Raw genomic sequence first — 18,504 nt, forward strand, 5'->3', positions numbered from 1 at the left:
CAGCGTCGCCCCCTCCAGTCGCCTCCCGCTCCACCCCCAACCCAGGAGAGAATGGCTGGGAAGGGCAGAGCAGGACCTAGGGGACAGCAGAACCTGCAAGGGCTTGGGGGTGGGGGCGGGGGGCAAGAGGCCAAGGGAACGGCACCCTGTGTTCCAGCTCACTGTGAAGAACCCAGAACTCAGCTAGTTCTCCCGGAGACCCTGGGCAACCTCTGAGCAACCCAGGCTCCCCGGCTCTGTTCCAGGGTGATGAGGAGCCGGGCTGGACCTGGGCAGCCCGGAACTCTGGCTCTGCGACAGCATTGGGACCTGGGCTGGGCCAGCCCCCCACCCTCTCTCCTGGCACTACTGGGACCCCACACTAGGAGGGACGGAGGCTCTTGTGCCATGCTCCTTAAGCTCCTCATTCCAAATCCAAATCGGAGAAAGAAGCAGATGTCGGCGAGGATTTGAACCCAGGTTCATCTGATTCAAAGCCGTTCCATTACCCCTGAACTACCAGCATTCAAAGCACAAATTTCTTCCAACTGTGCTGCGGGCTCTCTTCCTCCTCCACTGCCTGGGTGGGCTCATCAGTGCAGGAGGGCGTGGTTCCTTTCTCTTAAGGGGAGCCCAGAGCCCTGTGGACCTGGAAAGGGGGCCTAGGCGACCTCACTCAGGCCAGGCCAGGCAGGTGGGCTCCTCTGCTCCCTCCACACACACACACACACGCATGCATGCACACACATGCATGCATGCACACACCACACATGCATGCACGCACACACATGCACGCACACACACACGCATGCATGCACACACCACACACACATGCACACACCACACACATGTATGCACACACATGCATGCACACACCACACAATGCACACACCACACACACATGCACACACCACACACACATGCATGCACACACATACACACATACTCCCCCCACACAGATACACACACTCAGGGCCTGTGTCAGGAGCCAGGAACTCCACCTAGAAAGCCACCCACCCTGGGTTTAGTTATGTAGCACCTCTTCACAGAGCTCATGTGGTGGAGACGTGTGGGGGCTGATGGGCCAGGGAAGGTGGCCTCCAGGGTAGGGCTGCTTCTTAGCAGGTGGGCTGGCTGTCCAGGGACCAGGCTGACACACTGCCTCCACAGAGGATGCGGGCTGGGCATGGACATCAGAGCAGCAAGGCGATTAGGCCCTGCGACTGTGTGCGTGTGTGGGGACAGGACCCAGCTCCGCAGGGGGCACGTGTGCAGGGCTCTAGCAGGAGACCTGGGGCCATTGCCCACTGCAGGGAAGCCCCTCCCAGCACACAGCTCGGCCCAGCACAGGCCCTTGGTAAACCCTGGATGATACATGGAGGCCACGCAGGTAGGGGGTACAGGGTGGTGCTAGGCTGACATCCAGCACTGACCTCTGGACCAGGGGCTGAGAAGAGTGTGCACTCTTCCATCTCACAAAGAGTCACTAGTAACATCTGGCATTTATGAAGTTTCTATTATTGGCATATTTACATCATTCAATCCCTCACAAGTACCTTACAAGGTAGATATTATCAGTATCCACATTTTACAGACGAGGCGACAGAGGCACAGAGAGGTTAGGACATTTGCCCAAGGTCACACAGCTAACATGTGGCTGAGCGGGCATCACCCACACTCCTCACTGGCAGGCCAGCCTGTCCTCCTGCCGTGAGTGGCTGGGTCTACTGGTTTCCCAATGCAGGATGGCAGGCAGATCACGAAAGAATACACAGAGAGAGAAGCCCCTGTGCCCGGCGCTGGGCGGGGGTGGCGGGCACAGCCCGGAGCGGAGGCTGCAGCAGGCGGGGCCTGGACTAGGCTCCAACGGAAAGAGAAGCTATGGGAATCCTGAAGCGGAGCCGCAGAGCGAGTGTGTGAGAGCCATTCCGGCTTCCCTCGGTCAGCCGGGGCTTGGAGTGGGCAAGAGCAGAGACAGTAGACAGGCTTCAGATTTCAGGTAGGAAGGGAAAGCGGAAGCGGAGGTCAAGACTTGCACAGGGTGAAACCGACGTCGGGCTCCGAACTCCGGGCGTGAGCTGCGCCCGCCACCCGTGAGGGCACCCGTGGGCCAGCGCTGCCCCGCCCACAGCACCAGCGACAAGAGGACTCACGTGATGGGCTGGCCAGTGGGACGGACCGAACAAAACCTAACCAAACACGTGCAAGGCCTGTATGAAGAAACCCATAAAAGCTCATGGGAAGACACTGAGGACCCAAATACGTGACAATACCACCCGTTGGTGATAGAAACTCCTAATGTTGTAAATATCTTTTCCTCAACCTGATGAACAGATTCAATAACTTTCTAAATCAAACTCCAAACACATGTATACCTGGCTCCAAAATATACCTGGCAAAGCAAAAGTCTAAAAATGGTCAGCATATTCTTAGAAAAGGAATGTTACAGGGAGCCTTGCTCCACACTTATCAAGACAGATGAAGCTGTAAAAATGAAATGTTTCTGCTGCAAGGATAGGCGCCTGACCAACAAAACAGAATAGGGAACCCAGGGGAAAAAAAAAAAAACACACACACACACAAAAAAGTGACATCTGTGGAGAAGCAGATCAACAGAGAAAAATGGACTATGAAATGGTGCTGGGACAACTGGTCAACAGGTGGGAAAAAATGAAATTGAACTGTTTCTCACTCCACATACAAAAATACATTCCTGGTAGAGTAAATCCTTAACTGAAGGGCAAACTTTTCAGGACAACAGAGAAGTATATTTCTATGACCTTGGAGGGGCAGGATTTCTTAAACGACCCACTAAATCAGCTAACCATAAAAGACAGACACATTTGCCTGCGTGACTGTTAAGCTCTGTTCTTCAAACTGTAGAAACTAGAAAGACAAAGTACCAAGTGGGGGAAGGTATTTAAAACGCATGTTGCTAACTATGGGTTAGATAATCATATAAAAACACCTTTTCAATAAGAAAAAGATGCCTCAATAGAAACACAAGCATTTGTCAGAAATGTCACATAAACATGAGAAAACGTGATCTTTCTTCTTAGTAACCAAAGAAGATAAGGGACGTGTTAATATTTATTAACCATCTCCCACGTGCCCGATATGTTCCAAACATTACGTTATTTAATCCTCCCGGTGCTATAATATTAAGATCCCCATTTTGCAGAGGAAGAAACAGAGGCAGGAGAACCACGTGCCCAAACCGCCTTGGTGGAAAGTGGTGAGAGAAGCAGAGTGCAGGTCTGCCCCCTGTGCTAATGAGAGACAGTCATGCGATCACTCCCGCACCTACCTTGTCAGACAGGGGCCACACCAGTGACTGTGTGTGATACTCAGAGCTGTTCCCGCAGCTCTGCCAGCCTGCAGCATGACAGACAGCATTGAGGACCAATAACAACCTCCCGCCCTCAAGTGAGTTAACCTTTAAGCAGACCTTCACTACTATGGCATCAGAGGTCAAGGTACCAGAGTTGCCATTTCAACAATAATAATCTGATTAACTGTAAAACCGGAGACTTACTTGCTGGGAATTGTAATTCCTTGCGGGCTGCTCTGCTTTATGAGATCCTCCGGCTTTGGGGATTGAGGAAGCTTGGAGGAGAAGCAGTTGGGGGTCAGTGCTCAGGCAGGCTGCTTTCCTTGCAGTTTCAGCTCAAGTTCCCCCGCCCTTGCACGCTCAGCCCCTTATGCTGGTTAAGCATTAATTTCTGATGGTGCTATAGGTCGAGGACGCCGCCAGAAACCTGGGGGGAGCGGCACGTGTCTGGGGAACTTGGGACACTCATGCTGCAGAGCCCTAGTTTCATGTACAGCCCTGGCATCTTGGCTCTTTCTTACCGCTAGATTGGCCAGTCGCCAAAATCCTACATTTTCCCCAGCAGCCCCTATTCCCACTTTTCAGCCCCATTAGGACAGCCCTGCCCTGTGGGAAGGCTGCCTGGCCGAGGGCCGCCTGACTTTGGGGCAGCCCTCAAACTGAGCTGCAACGTCCCAGCTCTCTGTCCCCAAACACAGTGGGAGGAGAGCTAAGATGTGTGAAACAGGACTCCGGATGGGATTTTCACAAACTTCTAGAGAAACAAAAGTGGACAGAATTATATTTGAGCTTAAGGCAGGGCTGAGACAGCCACACAGGATTGCACAAGAGAAGTCTGCAGGGACGCAGGGCTGGTCTTTCTGGCAAACCTGCAGGTGTTCCAAACTTGGGGCTCAGCAGGACAAAGAGCAGAGTGAATGTGAGGCTGTGTTCCACAAGTTCACTAACGGACCAGGTACAAGGCAAGGAGGACAGTGGCTGTGACCAGGGCCATTTGTCACAGGCTGAAGAAAGAGAGAACAGGGCACACCATTTTGAAATTTACAAAAAGAATTGTAATGTCACGTTGATCAACAGTTTCTCTCCCAGGAGTCAAACCTACAGAGGCATTTGAGTGGTAGTGGGAGATGATTGTTGAGATGGGCCCAGTCTTAGTTGTATGATCTGAGGGCATCCACTTTCCTGTTGGAATGTTCCTGCCAACACACCCCCCTGGCCGGTTCCTTCATGCTGCCAGCCAGCTCTTCCTTTGCGTGACACCGTTCTTTCGCTGTAGTTCCTAGTTTAACCAGGGGACATGCTACTCATCCCCACGCACACACGTGCATGGCCTTCTCCAGTGTGCACAAGGCACGTTAGCTCTCTGGAAAGAAACCACCTAAAAGCGTTTCCAAAACGAACGTACGTTCCTTGGGGAAATATGAAAGAACGTTCGGAGAGCAAAAATGAAAACTTACACTCACAATCCTACCTCTGAGAGAGAGCTGCTGTAAACACCGGGAGAGCTTGTGAGACTTTTTCCAGGAGTGCAAACGTGTTCACAAGCTGGAGATAAAACTGTACATGCCATTTGCAACCTCTTTTTCCCACTTAATAATAGAACCACATTTCATCACACTCAGTACCCTTCCCCACGTTGACTGTGATTTCTGTTCCTGGATGTTCCGAGTTCTCCCCGTTTATATGCTCCCATCTCTGAATCCTGACTCCATGCTTCCGGGCTGTTTGGTGCCAGGTTTGCGAAGTGCTGCTCTACTCAGAAGGCATGTGTATTTACCCCTGTTTCCTTGTGGTGCTTTGATCTTTTAGATCTTCACTCCACCTGGGAATTATTTTGGGGTAAGGCACAGGGTAGAGCTCTCTAATCGCTGACCCAGCTCCCCCAAATAGTGAGCTGATTCTCCCATCACTAGTTTTGGAAAAGGGTCCTTGTCTCCTAACCTGACTCTTGAGCCCGTTGTTGAAGTTCTAGTGAATTGTCCGTGAATGTCCGTGCAGTACTTAAGCCATCACCGCTTTACCACGCACTGGGACACGTGGGAGGATGCCAGTTCCCCTACCAGTTTTCTTAAAAAAAAAAAAAAAAAGAAAGAAAAATCCTTGCTCCTTTCACAGATTTCTTTTTCAAGAGGAACTGTGAAATCCTTTGTTCCGACATTAAAACACCCTCCTGACATATTATAGAAATGTACAGTTGAAACCTGTATAATTTTACTAACCAAGGTCACCCCAATAAGTTTAATAAAGATGAAAAAATCCTCCCGAGACTAGAGTTGGAAGCGCATGCTGCCGCCTGGGGCTGTGGGGGTGGCCTCTGCGAGAAAGCCTTTCCACCCCGAATAGTGTTGTCTGGCTCCAGTGTGTCCTGATCTTAGTTTGCGTCCCCTTCAAAGCTGACCCTGAGACAAGGATTGAAGGGCAAGTAGTGTGTTTTGTTAGTAACCCCAGAAAAATCCCATAGGGCGTGGGACTGACACACAGGAGAGGGCAGCAGCGTCATCCCCGCGGGGCAGACACCCTCATAAAGGACAGGGTGCGCTCTGGTGACCAGGGACAGCTCACACGCCTCTAGAGGTACAGCAGCCAGCAGCAGGCAGCTGTGGGCTCAGAAGCAATAAATCATGGGCAGCGTTGCGTTCCCGTGTCTGCTTTGGACCTTGTTGATATGACATGTACATCCTGGGGGCTTTCGTTAGGCCATGGAGCTTTTCCACAGAACATATTTCCAACTGAATGAAGCTTGAAGATCCCTCCGTGCTGTGACTGGCAGACACCCCGACTTCACTGTGGGGGTGGGGGGGGCCTCACTTATCCTCAGGCAGGCGCCGTTAAGTTGCCCCGGCCCACGAGGACTTGGAACACTTTTGTTGGGGAGTGGGGTTCTGTTAAGTGGAGATGCAGTGTGCAAGGGAAGGGGACGCAACCATCCGGGCACAGTGGAAACACTGCTGAGGTAACAGGATGTTAAAACACAAGAGGCACTGAGAACACCAACCACTTTCTAAGGAGCGTTGTTGGTGAAGGAAGGAGACAGCTCTTACCTGGAGCAGGACCAGGAAAGACAGGGCTGTGCCTCAGCGAAGGGACATTCGAGGGTTGTGTCTGGCACAGGTGCAGACGCCAGCCCGCCAGGCCCAGGCCAGTCATCAGCAGATGCCCAGTAGCATCTGGTGGGCGCCTGGCAGCGCCTGGAATCTAGCAGCCTTCCGCTGTGACACCAAAAATGTCTGATATTGTCACATGTTTCCTAGTTGAGCATTGCTCACCCCGTGACTTCGTTACGCCCCAGATCACAGTGACAAGGCCAATGGCATTGTTTTCTACTGCAGTGGACAGTGAAAGTGGCAAGACCTGTCTTGTCTAGTCACCAGAAAGGGCAGAAAGACGAAGGGGACTCTTGTCAATGTACAACTTCCAAGATGAGGACAGACAACACTGAGTTCACGCTCTCATTCTAAAACCCAGTTCTAGGGTACTTTACTTTTTAGATGTAACAGGCTAATGCTTTTAGTATTTAAAAAATCCCTTCTTATAATTTTATGAATTACCCAAAACATATTTTAAAAACCAATTTAAAAATGTGATCCCGGAAGAAATCCCGCTTACCAGTGTGACGCTTGCATCATCTTCTTTGGAGGGACCAGCACAGCCTACATCTCAGACCCTGGCCCAGCAATTCCTCCCCCACCCTGGGCTCTGGAAGGGTGAAAATGGCAGGCTGTTCCTTGTCATGACACCTTACACTGCCACACAGCTACCGCTCTGACGTCAGTGCACCTGTGCAGCCTGGCTCTCTGCACCCCACCACGTGCCCCCCACCTGGCACTCACACCCCCCTCCCACACCCTGGACACACCACACACACCCTACAGTTACACACCAGCCCCACCATATGCTCTCTCTCTCTCTCTCTCTCTCTCTCTCTCTCTCTCTCATTATTATTCTCCCCTAAGAGTGGCCTGCCTTCTAAGGCAGACTATCAGAAAGCAAGGACTCAGATTCTGAAAACAAGTGACAAGAGAGTTCAAAATGTCACTGGTGTGCTCCAGCCAGTGGACGCGGCTGGCTCGTGACCATATATTCAGACTCTGCCTGCCTGGGGGGGGGGGCGGTCAGTGGTATATCAGGGTCCCCCATGTGAGGTCATGGGGAACCAGAGACACAAGGCATCCATTCTCTTCATCTTTCTGCCAATTCCGTGCTCGATTAGAAAAACCAGGTTCTTGCCACTTTGTCCCACCGCAGTATAAAATAGGCCATGGGGCTTGTCAAATGTGAACTTTTCTGGGTTTCTTGAGGTGTTTGACAAACCTGAGTGGAGACCTGACTACCTCAGAAGCACTGAGGTGTGGGCTGCAGGAAGAGGCCCGCTGCCATGGTCCCAGCACCCACACGGAGCCCACCCAGCCTGGTGGCTCATAGGAGACCCCAGCCTCTCGGCAGGGCCAAGCACGCATGCCCATCACACATCACCTCCTTTCTAACTTGTTTTTAACTGGTGCAGAAAAGCCCATTGTTAATATTCTAAATAACTGTCAAAGGCTTTTAGTGGCTGATCAGTCGGAGCGCATCAACATACAAAAACAGACACTCCACACGACAGAAAATGAAGAACGCTGTATTAATGTTTATTTTGAATTACAAGAAAACAGAACATCAGTCCCTTATTTGTACAAAAATACCTGAAAGTTTACAATTAGGTTCATGAGCCGAAGAGCTATACACAGAGAGGAGCAAAGCGCATGGAACAAAGGTTTTGTCTCTTGAGTGAACACCTTCTGCGTTCCCTGAAAATGTTTACATGTCAGGCCACTTTCTGGTCACTGAGGCTTGTGCCATGACTTCCCCACCTGCCAAGAGCAAGTCCCTCCCCCGAAAGGTGCACCGATTGGCCAAACTGTCAGGCATTGAGTGCAGAAAAGAGAAGACAAAACTTCTAGACTGAGGCACGTATTTCTTCAAGGTTTAGCAAACAATAAAATGTTCTGGAAGTCTAACACGTAAGGTAACAGAGGTCTAGGAAACCCGAACGCCCGAAGCATCTGGCGGTTTCCTTCTCAACTTAGTCCAGGTTGCTACATGGAGTTTTCATTATGAAACAAAAATCACAGGCAGACAGGAAGAGTCAACAGGCTGCAGAACGACCCTGAGCTGCCCCGTTTACATTCATGTCATTTTAAATACAAAAATACGAGTCGAATGTCCTTCAGCCCCGGGCTGGCGGGGCCGGACGCCTGCCTCCTGGGGGGACTGGCTGGCTGCAGGAGGCATTCCCGGGCACCCGGTATGGGGCGAGCAGGGTACTGTGCGAAGGCTACACTCGCCAAAAATTCACTGTGGCCGGGAAGGTCCAAAAGACTATGTCATACCAGCTACATACAAAACTGAGTCAGAGTCAAGCTTCTGGTCTCCTTTTAAATAAAATGCATATTTATAAATATGAAATACTGCAGACACTAGCGGTCTATCGGAGGGGGTGTGAGAGTCTCATGTCACTGGTGGACACTGGTCTATGTAAACAGAAGGGGAAATCGTGGAGTTTTGTTTTGTATGACTTTTAAAGATTTTACATCCAACCAGTGACGAGAAAACTGTGTAACAGTATCACTAAAGAGTCAGTCCCCTCAGTGAAGTTTAGGAGCAGCGTGCACGCTGCCAGGCAAGACTTGACGTCAATGGTGTGAACAATGAGCTGGCGATAATAGGAGGAAAACGCGTTCAATTGAGCGTTTGGGTTAAAAACATGTTTGACTGAAAATTCTTCATTTGCATAAGTACACCTTTCGTGGGAAACGATTAGAGTGTGGCCTGTAAACTGAAATACAGTGTTTCTAAACCACAGACTGACTGACAGCAGGTCTGCGTCACCGAAGCCCGTTGGGTCTGTCTGAACTGTGTGTATGTGTGTTTCTGGGGAGCACTGTGAGGTCGGCAGGGGACAGGCCAGTGGCACAACATTCAGAGGGGTCAGTCAAGGGTGAGAGCCGCTATCTCGGGACTGAAAATCACTTTTCACCACAGAGTCGGGATGCTTGTCAGAGACCAGAGGAAAAGTCAGGGCCATGCTCACACCTGGTAACTCAGCTTGGGGGACAGGGCACTGGGGCTGAGGAAAAGCTCAACCACCGTCTGACTTGGCTTCCGGCGGGGGAAGCAGTGTTGTGTTGACAGAAACTCCTCAACATCCAAACTGCTGAGGTACAAGCAGCTGAGAAGCCTCCAGCTGCCTCGTGCCGCTGGCTTCCGAGGGTCTCAGCAGGACGGAGGTCATCAAGGACAGACCTCTAAATGCGTCCCTTTCAATGTTTCCATCTTTGTCAGCATGGAAACCCACGGGCCACTGCAGGAAGCCACGCAGGCGCCATTTTCTCATTAGGTCCTTCAATCCCCGAGGGAGAACAGCCATGAAAGGACTCATGCCACTGCAGTAGGGAAGGCAGTGATCATTCTAGAACAGGCTGAAAGCACCCCAGGCGGACAGTGAGGCATGGCATCCACTGCTGGGTACCAGGTGTGTCTCACGAAGGCTGGCCTGCCTCCAACTGGAGGAGCGGCCACTCAGCCTTGCCATGTGTGGAACGGTGAGTTTTCCAAACACAGCAAGTCTCCTGAACTGTGGAAGACACGACATGCTAATAACATGAGCATGGACACCTGTGCATAGAGAAGTGATTGACAGACCAGGGCTGTCTGACTGGTCCACAAAACATGCCAAATGCCGACCACGGGTGACACCTTTCATTTTAAAAAAATGCTTTTCAAGTATACTGGGAAGGGTGAGGGTGTTTGTTATTTGGAAGCTGAATCCACCTGTGGTGACCTGCAGAAGGCGGGACCACCCTCTGGAATCATTTGGGGGCCCGTGCTCCATCTCTGACGTCGGCCCATTCAAAACTGTCTTTCCATCTTGTAGGCACCAAAAAGCCACATCCCCTCCACCAGAGGCCAAATCCGACCTTGAAGACCAAGGAGTGCAAAAAGTGATCGATACAAAAAAGTAAACATGTCGGTTTTAATTGTCAAGATTATTCCAGGGCAAGAGTTCATTTCCAATTACTTCGCTCTGGTTCCCACGTGGCCCAGCCAAGATGATCATTCCAGTTTATCTTCAAATTTACGCTTGCTCTTCCGTGCCCCACCCCCCACCCCCGATTTGGCCGGCGCAGAAAGAGGGATCCTCTTGGATCCGCAGCAGCAAATCATTGCCAAGTCCAACAAACTAATCAATCTTGGTTGGTTGGCACCGAAGGAACTGATCTCGCTCCCAAGGTACGGAGTCATGTGTATTCTTGACAACGCAGACACTTGTATTCGTTCCAGTGTCAACTTCCTCCCATCGTTAGTCAAGACGAAATCTGAGGTCACAAGGCCACGCGGATGCAGTGGTGCTTGAGTTTGCACGGCAGGACTCCTTTGTTCAGCTGGTAGAAGTCAACGAGCTGGATCAGGTCAGAGAATCTGGTGTTCCCGTCGTCAAGGCTGAAGAACATCTGCCCATCGTCCTCATACTAAGAGACACAAGAACACTCACCAGGTTAGAGACATACCTCAGGGGGCGGAAGAGGGCCCATGGTCAGCGGCTGCTCCAGCTGCCCGTGGTTCGGTTCCTACACCAAGCACATGGGTCAGCAAGGCGAGCTAGAAAGGGTCAGGGCAGAAGGTTGGGAGAGGGGTGTTGGGGCTGGGAGCTACCAAGTCCCTAAGGTCCGCTGGCCACAGCTGGCTCCCCTGTTCCCTGATGTGGTCATAGGAAAAAGCTCTAAGTTCTTCTCAGCTCGCCTGTTTTGAGGCCGAGGTTGACCAGTTAACCTGTGGGCATCCATTTATACATCATACCCCACAAAAGAGAGTGAGGTTGACCAGGTAACCTGTGAGTATCCATCCACACAGCACACCCTATGGGGGAGAGTGAGGTTGACCAGTTAACCTGTGAGTATCCATCCACACAGCACGCCCTATGTGGGAGAGTGAGGTTGACCAGGTAACCTGTGGGCACCGTCCACACAGCACGCCCTATGGGGGAGAGTGAGGTTGACCAGGTAACCTGTGGGCACCATCCACACAGCGTGCCCTATGGGGGAGAGTGAGGTTGACCAGTTAACCTGTGAGTATCCATCCACACAGCATACCCTATGGGGGAGAGTGAGGTTGACCAGGTAACCTGTGGGCACCGTCCACACAACACACCCTGGGTCCTTCTTATAGGACCTTGGGGAGGGGAAGCTGCTTCACGCCCTGATATTCACTTTGTTCATTATGAAGCAAATGTTGGATTTGCTGTAAAAGATTAATTAAGATCATGTAGGAAAAGCAACTTTCCCAGATGCTGGATTATTTGGTAACTATTTTTACTGAAATGGAGGAGCTGCACAATATTTCCCAGAAAGAACTATATAGTTGACCCTTAAATAATGCGGGGCCTTAGGGACACCGAACCCCAGATAGTTGAAAATCCACATATAAATTTTGACTCCCCCCAAAATTTAATGACTTAACATAACAGTTGATTAACATGGATTTTGTATGTTATATTACATACTGTTTTCTTAAAATAAAGTAAGCTAGAGAAAATAAAATGTTATTAAGAACATCGTAAGCAGGGAAAATACATTTACAGTATTGATGGACAAAAAATCCACACACAAGGGGACGCGTGTAGTTCAAACCCATGTTGTTCAATGGTCAAGATCAGTTTTAACTCAGCAAATTTTAAGTTCAATGACTATAACACAGTGCACATAGGAAAGCCACACTGCATGTTACCATGGAGGAAGTTAGCTTCAAACCTCAGTCCATTAACAAACTTAGAACCACTTCTTAACACCACAAACACTGCTGGAGCCACACACACACCCAGGCGTCTTTGTTCACGCACAGAGCTGCAACCCTGTTGCTGTAAGTATCAACTTACTGTCCCCCTGCTAATTCGAGGACTCGGGTTATAGGGGAGAACGGCATTACATATTCTGCCTGCTCTAAAGTATTTTTTCAATTCGTCCTATATTTTAGGCAAAGAGAGTAACATCTGTGTCTATAATACAATGCAGTGAAAACAAAAAGGACTGTGAATGAAGCACTTTCTCTCAAGTAACAGTTCTCAGGTTTACGTATCTTTTGTGGAATCTAGGAAGACTGGGCTCAAACCCAGACTCTGTCCCTTTCTCATCTGTAAAATAAGGGCATCAGAACCCAGTGGGAAGAGGCTACACACAGCAGATGCTTAGCAGGCTGCTTGTGCCCAGCTGACAACACTAACCAAGAATGGCCACAAGCTTCTCCAGTTCACACTTCCTGCCACTGTGGTTCTTAGGACGGCTACTCTGAGGTCCCAGGCTCAAAGCAGCTTGAAAACCCCCAGGTCCCACCAGTGAAGCACACATTCAGTGACCTCAAGGCCTCTCAGAGGTTTACTTGTAATGGACAGAGTGACTGAGAGGACAATATCTCACTACCCTCTTTTGGCAGAAAACTTCCTGGGTTTGGGTTCCACCGGAAATAGTTCACGAAAGTTGTGAGTACCAATTCATTATGTAAAACGTTTGGTATTCATGTTGTATATCTTTTCTGCAACTAAACTGGGAATTCCTGGAGGCCTGGACACCTGTCTCCTACATGACGCCCAAATCATGAACAAGAATCTGAACTGGGGAACGTCAAGGAGAGAGTTAGGTTGTATCTGACAAACCTAACTGTCATTTGTGAAAAAGGTGGTGTTGACTAACATATTCGATAATTATGTTTTTGGAATTGTTCAAAGGTAGAATCAGTTTTGTGACCCAAGGACCCACTGGAAGGAGCGAGGTAACGAGTCTCTGGGGGGAGAGGGGGCCGTGAACACGAGTCTCTACAGCCTTCTCGAATCACCTCTGAGCACACCAGCACAAATCAGACGCTTCCTCAGTTCAAGTGGCCAACAGTCAAGCCTACCGTACCGTACCTACCTGGGCTCCTGGCACCGGGCTCCCCACTCACGGTTCTCCTCTAGGTTTTGGAATTGTTCAAAGGTAGACTCAGTTGACCTCACCTTGCTCCTGCCATCAGGTGCCGCTTCCGCAGCAGCTGGGACTAGACCGCCCTTCTCAGTATAACTTCCTGGGAAACACTGTTCACGTTCACAGAACAAACTTCTCAAGAAACTCTCTAAAGTCTCTCACCTGTGAGCTTGGAACTGTATGATAATTAATGATCTACAGTCTGGTTAGTCTGTAACTTGAAAATGGCATTAAGAATAACACCAGAAAGCAAAAAAAAAAAGAGGATTAGTATGAAAAAATCAATACTTACAGGTAAGATCTGAAAATTTTTAATCTTCTGGTGATGACACAGTGTGAGTACAAATGCCTTTGGATTACTCTGGCTGTCACGGAGGAGGAAAAGCCTGGAGAATAGAAAATAATCAGTTGATCGTTAATTTTAAAAATCCAGAGTTGATGTTTATAAATCTGCACATGCGCACACACACACACACACACACACACGCACATACATTCACACACGCACACACACACACCTGCACGCACACACACACACCTGCACGCACACACACTTCCCTGCTCTGCCTGTCGCCATGACGCCTCAGGACACCTCAGCATCTGAGTAGCCTGTAGCAGCAACAGCACCCTTCGCACCCAGACTGTGGTTTCTGAATGTCACTCTTCAGTGAAAGGAACCAGGGCTCCTTGGGAACACTGTGGATTCTATGACTAAGGCAGTGAACGTGCAAGATGAAGCTGAAACATTTTGTTCAAAGAGTAAGGAAGTGCTAAAAGAATGATGACCCAGGAGGCAGCTTGGCCAAACCTGGGCATCAAAGTAAATGCCAGAAGGAATGGATCATAATCCATGGAATAGAAAAGAATCGTGAGCCCACACTGGTATTGTAAATAAATGAGCAAGTAAGTTAATAGGGGAGAAGGAATAGCTCTTCCTGAGAGCAGAGGGCCTGCTAAATACACAGAGAAGGAATATGGGTCAGAGAACCACTGTCCGGCCGTCACCACAGACTACCATGGATGCAACAACCAGCAGATGAAATCTGATGACAAACAAAATATGTTCATAGTCTCAAAGCATCTACCCCCTAGTACTTATTTATTACAGAGGGGAAAATAGTGACTTTACACTAGAAAAACCAGTCAATACAATCTTCATCGAGTATTCAAGTCAACACCATGGGGACTGAGACAACCTGTCCTGACGGGAAGCAGTGACAATGTCTCAGCCGCACTTCCGGGCTCTTCTGCCAAAATGCAACACTGAAACTGAACCAGGAGCAAAGAGACTCAGCCGAGCCGCAGCACATTCTAGAATGACTGGCTTCTACTCATAACAAGTGTCAATGGAAGACTCAGGAGACATGCCGGCCTATGAGAGGATTTAGGATTACGAAGTTCTTTTCTCTTGCATAAGAAACTTAACTAGGACTGTTGCTAAAAAGTGACTCAGTGTGTGCATTCGACGATGGCCTGCATTGACGTTAACCCCCTGATTTTTATATCGGTGTTGCGGGGAAATAAGAGAAGACCTTGTTTTAGAAATTTCATACTGAAATAATTCAGAATAAAGGGGCATCATCCACTACTTATTCCCACACGGTTCAGACAAAACGAAAGGAGAGAGAGAAACGGAAAGAGAGTATGACAAAGCGAATGTGCTATAATATTCACCGTTAGGGTAACTGGGTAAATGGCACATAGGAATTCATTATATTACTCTTGCAATTTGAAATTATTTTGAACTATTTAAAATGTTAAAATAGCACAAAGAAGCATAAATCATTGCTTTTACATGAACAAATCTGGGAATCAGCTGGTGAGATAAACAGCTGTACATTAGAAAGGAAAAGTCCCAAGGCCCTAATCCAACGATGACGAAATGGCCTGAGTAGAAACATACTTTAAAGGTATTAGAAACCAAACTGCAGTATTCAGCTACATCATCACTTTCTACACTATAACGTTAAAATGAAGTGCAGTTAAACAAGGCTAGAAAATCCTGTGCTAAAAAGGTAAAAGTTTTATTTTACTACAGGACTTCTCAGAGCCTTTAAAATGGGAATGTTCACCATGACTCCCAAGGGCCTCTGGGTTTTCCAGTCTTCCCTGACAATACAACCCCTTTACTTCAGAGCACGTAAATACACTTTCGAGACCCCAACCAGAATTCCAGGGTTCGCTGGGCGCCTGGAAGTACGGTGCTATGACACAAGGCCTGCAGGTGGTGTGTGCTCCTCGGCAAGAGGAAGGCAAGGTCCAGTTCCTCTCCCGGGCAGAGCCGTGCCAGGTGCCTCCTGCCTCAACAGCCCACTTGCTTTTCTCAGTCATTTCACTCTAAATTTGCCATCATTACTGGAAACCCAGGGGAGTGCAGGACTCTAGGGCATCCCAGAGGAAAAGCTGGGGCTGTCCCTTTCTCACCTGTCCCTTTAATTAACTTCCTGACAGAGGAGCAGACACAGACGCCGCCCTGTCTGCCCTGAAGTTTGGGGGCACGACCCCAGGAAATACAGACGCCAGTGGCCCCAAAGGCTTGGGTTTCGCGGTCACGCCTCAGGGTTTTATATCTGGAATGACGGCTGCTTTGGAGGAGCCTGCAGCCGTGTACAGGGACCAAGGAGCCACGAGTGCTGTGGGATGGCTGCGTACGAGCTGCATGACTGGGTTCCATCACCCGCAAAGGGTGGAATAACACCTCTCCCACAGGGTCTGTGAAGACAGTGGCTGTCACATGGTCAGTGTCCTGCACTACAGCACGATGTCCACAGCAGCTAGAGAACACGATCACAACTGGCAAACCCAGAATCCAGGATTTCTGAGAGCTGCACTGGGGGGACCACGCACACCAAGGGGTCCCACCAGGGAAAGAAGTCGCTGAGCGACACAGAAGCAAAGTGGTGAGATACAGGTCAGTCCCCACCTTTGTGGAGACCTGGAGTCAGGTGTGGGGAGCTCTTACGAGTGTGCGCCCGTGCACTCACGGAAGAACCGAGCTCCTGCACCAGCAGCTAAAAGCAATCAGAGTATCAGCACAGCAGAGCTGCCGGTGCCAGGGGCAGACGGCGGTCAGTGTCACAGCTCACATATTAACTCACTCTGCCATCGCAGCGACGCTGCTACTACCCTCCTTTTACGGTGGGGAAGCGGTGCAGAGCAGTTAAGCAAATTCCCTAGGTCACTCAGCAGTGGAGCCCTTTCACTTGACACTCCCACGTCTAAGGACTCCCAGCAGAGAGAAAGCAGCAAAACTATGAAATGATGGAGCCATAAGGTGCACCTGGAAGCCATGGATACGCCATGAGCCGACCTGTCCCCAGCCCTGGGCAGCCAACGCTCAGGACCCAGGACAAGGAGGGCAGAATAAGAAAACAAATAGGTTTCGCCTATCTTTTAGAAAAGAAACAACAGAAGGATAAACGAACACTGATAAAAATGGCCACCTACCGTGGGGTGGGGAGCAGGGCACAACCAACAGAGAAAGTGCCTTGTTTTATAGTTTTGACTCTGGAACCACAGAAATGTTTTCAAACACTTAAAAATCACCATTGAGCCAAAGAGAAAAATCAGATCCACTTACAAAAAATCAGAAAGGAATTAAACGAACCTGCCTACATAGCAGTTTGGTTGTAGAACCCCAGAGAATGACTTTGAGCTTGGTCTTTTAACATTCCTTAAGCATTAAAAGGACTGCGGAAAAATGTGAATCCAGGAGTCTTATGGAAGAAATATAGTATTAGTATTTTCGAGATGCTAGATGGGATAAAGCAAGTAAGTACAGAGTGGGGTAAGACAAGTAAGTTAATGTTGTTAGTAAGATTTTCAGAATAAGAGAAGAGAGATGCAATAAAATAAAAAAACTAAAGACCCTGCAAACTTCAATTTGAATTGGCAATTTCAATGTGAACCCATAATTTATTTTTCAGTTTAGAAAAGCACACGTCCGAGCTTTGTCCATGGAAAAGACCTACAGATTATGGTCTCCAGACACCATTTTCCATGAGAAAGAATTAGGAAAAATGTGTCATGGGAGCCAAACGTACCTTGTCACCGATGAAATGAAACTATTAAGTGTTGGGTCGAAAGAACCCAGGGGCCGACTTGAAAGAGATCCCACTGGCCAAAGAGAGGACATATTGAGCATCAAGAATAATGCGTTTTTTTGCTTGAAACAAATCAACCACATAAGAATCTAAGTTTATAATAATAGTTTAAAAAACGAACAAACAAAAAATCACCTCATTTGTCACTACTAGAAGATAGAACACTAAGTCACGATTCTGAAAATTGACAATTAAGGGGAAATCAAGTATTTAGCTACAGTTTCCTGGAAACCAAATATATGGCAAGGGAAAGAATTTCAGCTAAGAACTGATGAAGGAATAATGGAAAACAAGGGTCTTATACACTGTGCTGACACATGGAACCAGGCAAGTTCAGTGACGGCTGCTGGAAACGTATCCAGTCCCCCCGTCATTACGGCTACCAGTCAACACTGGTCACCAGACATGTGAGTGAAGCCATCTCAGCCCCCACTGAGCTGGCCCACGTGACAAGAGACACTCGACAGACTCCAATCATGACAAATGACATACTTTGTTCTTTTAAGCCCCTAAGGTTTGGGGATGTTTGTTCTCAGCAAAAGCTGACTGATTTAATGCACAAATCAACAGGTGCAAGCAAACATGTTTTTCCCCCCCATTTGTCCATGGCCTTATTAATTAAAAATAGCTAGCTAGTGTTCTCTGTCTGCGTAGTTTCAACAAGCAGACAGACGATGACAACAGATGAGTATGAACAGAAATGGATGGCGAGCGCTCTTCTGACACTTACTGGTGGGTGACCCCCATGCAACACTCCTACCTCTGAGCACGTTTTCTCCTCTTTTGTGAGGCTCTCACCGTCCCGGATGCTCTGGGGAGCTGAGCAGACCACATGCCACACAACGCACAACAAAGCTCAGCGGGTGCCAGCTCCCACGGGCAGACGTCCTTACCCATCCACCAGGCCCTGCTGTTTGATGATCCTGTGCGACTCCTCCCGGGAGATCCTGCCGTGAAACCACTGCTGTGTCCGGTGGATCACTGTGGGGGGGAGAGGAGGGTGGGCGGCCGCGGACAGACGGCTACCCCAGCACGGCTGCCTCGGCCCCGCAGGGCCCCACTCCCTGCTGCAGCTCTGGGGCACACGGGTTAGTCTCTT

General features: G+C 49.2%; 2 protein-coding genes across 7 annotated transcripts in view; both read right to left on the reverse strand.

Moving 5' to 3' along the window:
• DDC (dopa decarboxylase) overlaps positions 1-3,652 on the reverse strand; it is a 51,666-nt gene extending 48,014 nt beyond the window's left edge. For 2 of the 3 annotated variants that reach the window (XM_074341055.2, XM_088797643.1), the window contains exon 1: positions 3,515-3,652. The gene's annotated coding sequence lies outside the window, so the exon portion shown is untranslated. Of the gene's footprint in view, positions 1-3,286; positions 3,394-3,514 lie in introns of those variants that run through there. The other variant, XM_074341056.2, reaches the window with a different exon arrangement.
• A 4,265-nt stretch (positions 3,653-7,917) lies between these two features.
• The window catches only part of GRB10 (growth factor receptor bound protein 10), a 127,392-nt gene continuing 116,805 nt past the window's right edge, over positions 7,918-18,504 (reverse strand). For 3 of the 4 annotated variants that reach the window (XM_074341042.2, XM_074341040.2, XM_074341041.2), the window contains 3 exons: positions 18,299-18,386; positions 13,595-13,688; positions 7,918-10,818 (listed from right to left, as the gene is read on the reverse strand). In XM_074341042.2, coding sequence (XP_074197143.1) covers positions 10,672-10,818; positions 13,595-13,688; positions 18,299-18,386 — 329 coding nt within the window. In that variant the 3' untranslated portion in view covers positions 7,918-10,671. Of the gene's footprint in view, positions 10,819-13,594; positions 18,387-18,504 lie in introns of all 4 variants that reach the window. The other variant, XR_016021011.1, reaches the window with a different exon arrangement.

This window comes from Rhinolophus sinicus, chromosome 4, assembly GCF_057876585.1.
Source record: "Rhinolophus sinicus isolate RSI-liver-muscle chromosome 4, RSI-T2T, whole genome shotgun sequence".
In the NCBI taxonomy this organism is placed as follows: Eukaryota; Metazoa; Chordata; class Mammalia; order Chiroptera; family Rhinolophidae; genus Rhinolophus; species Rhinolophus sinicus.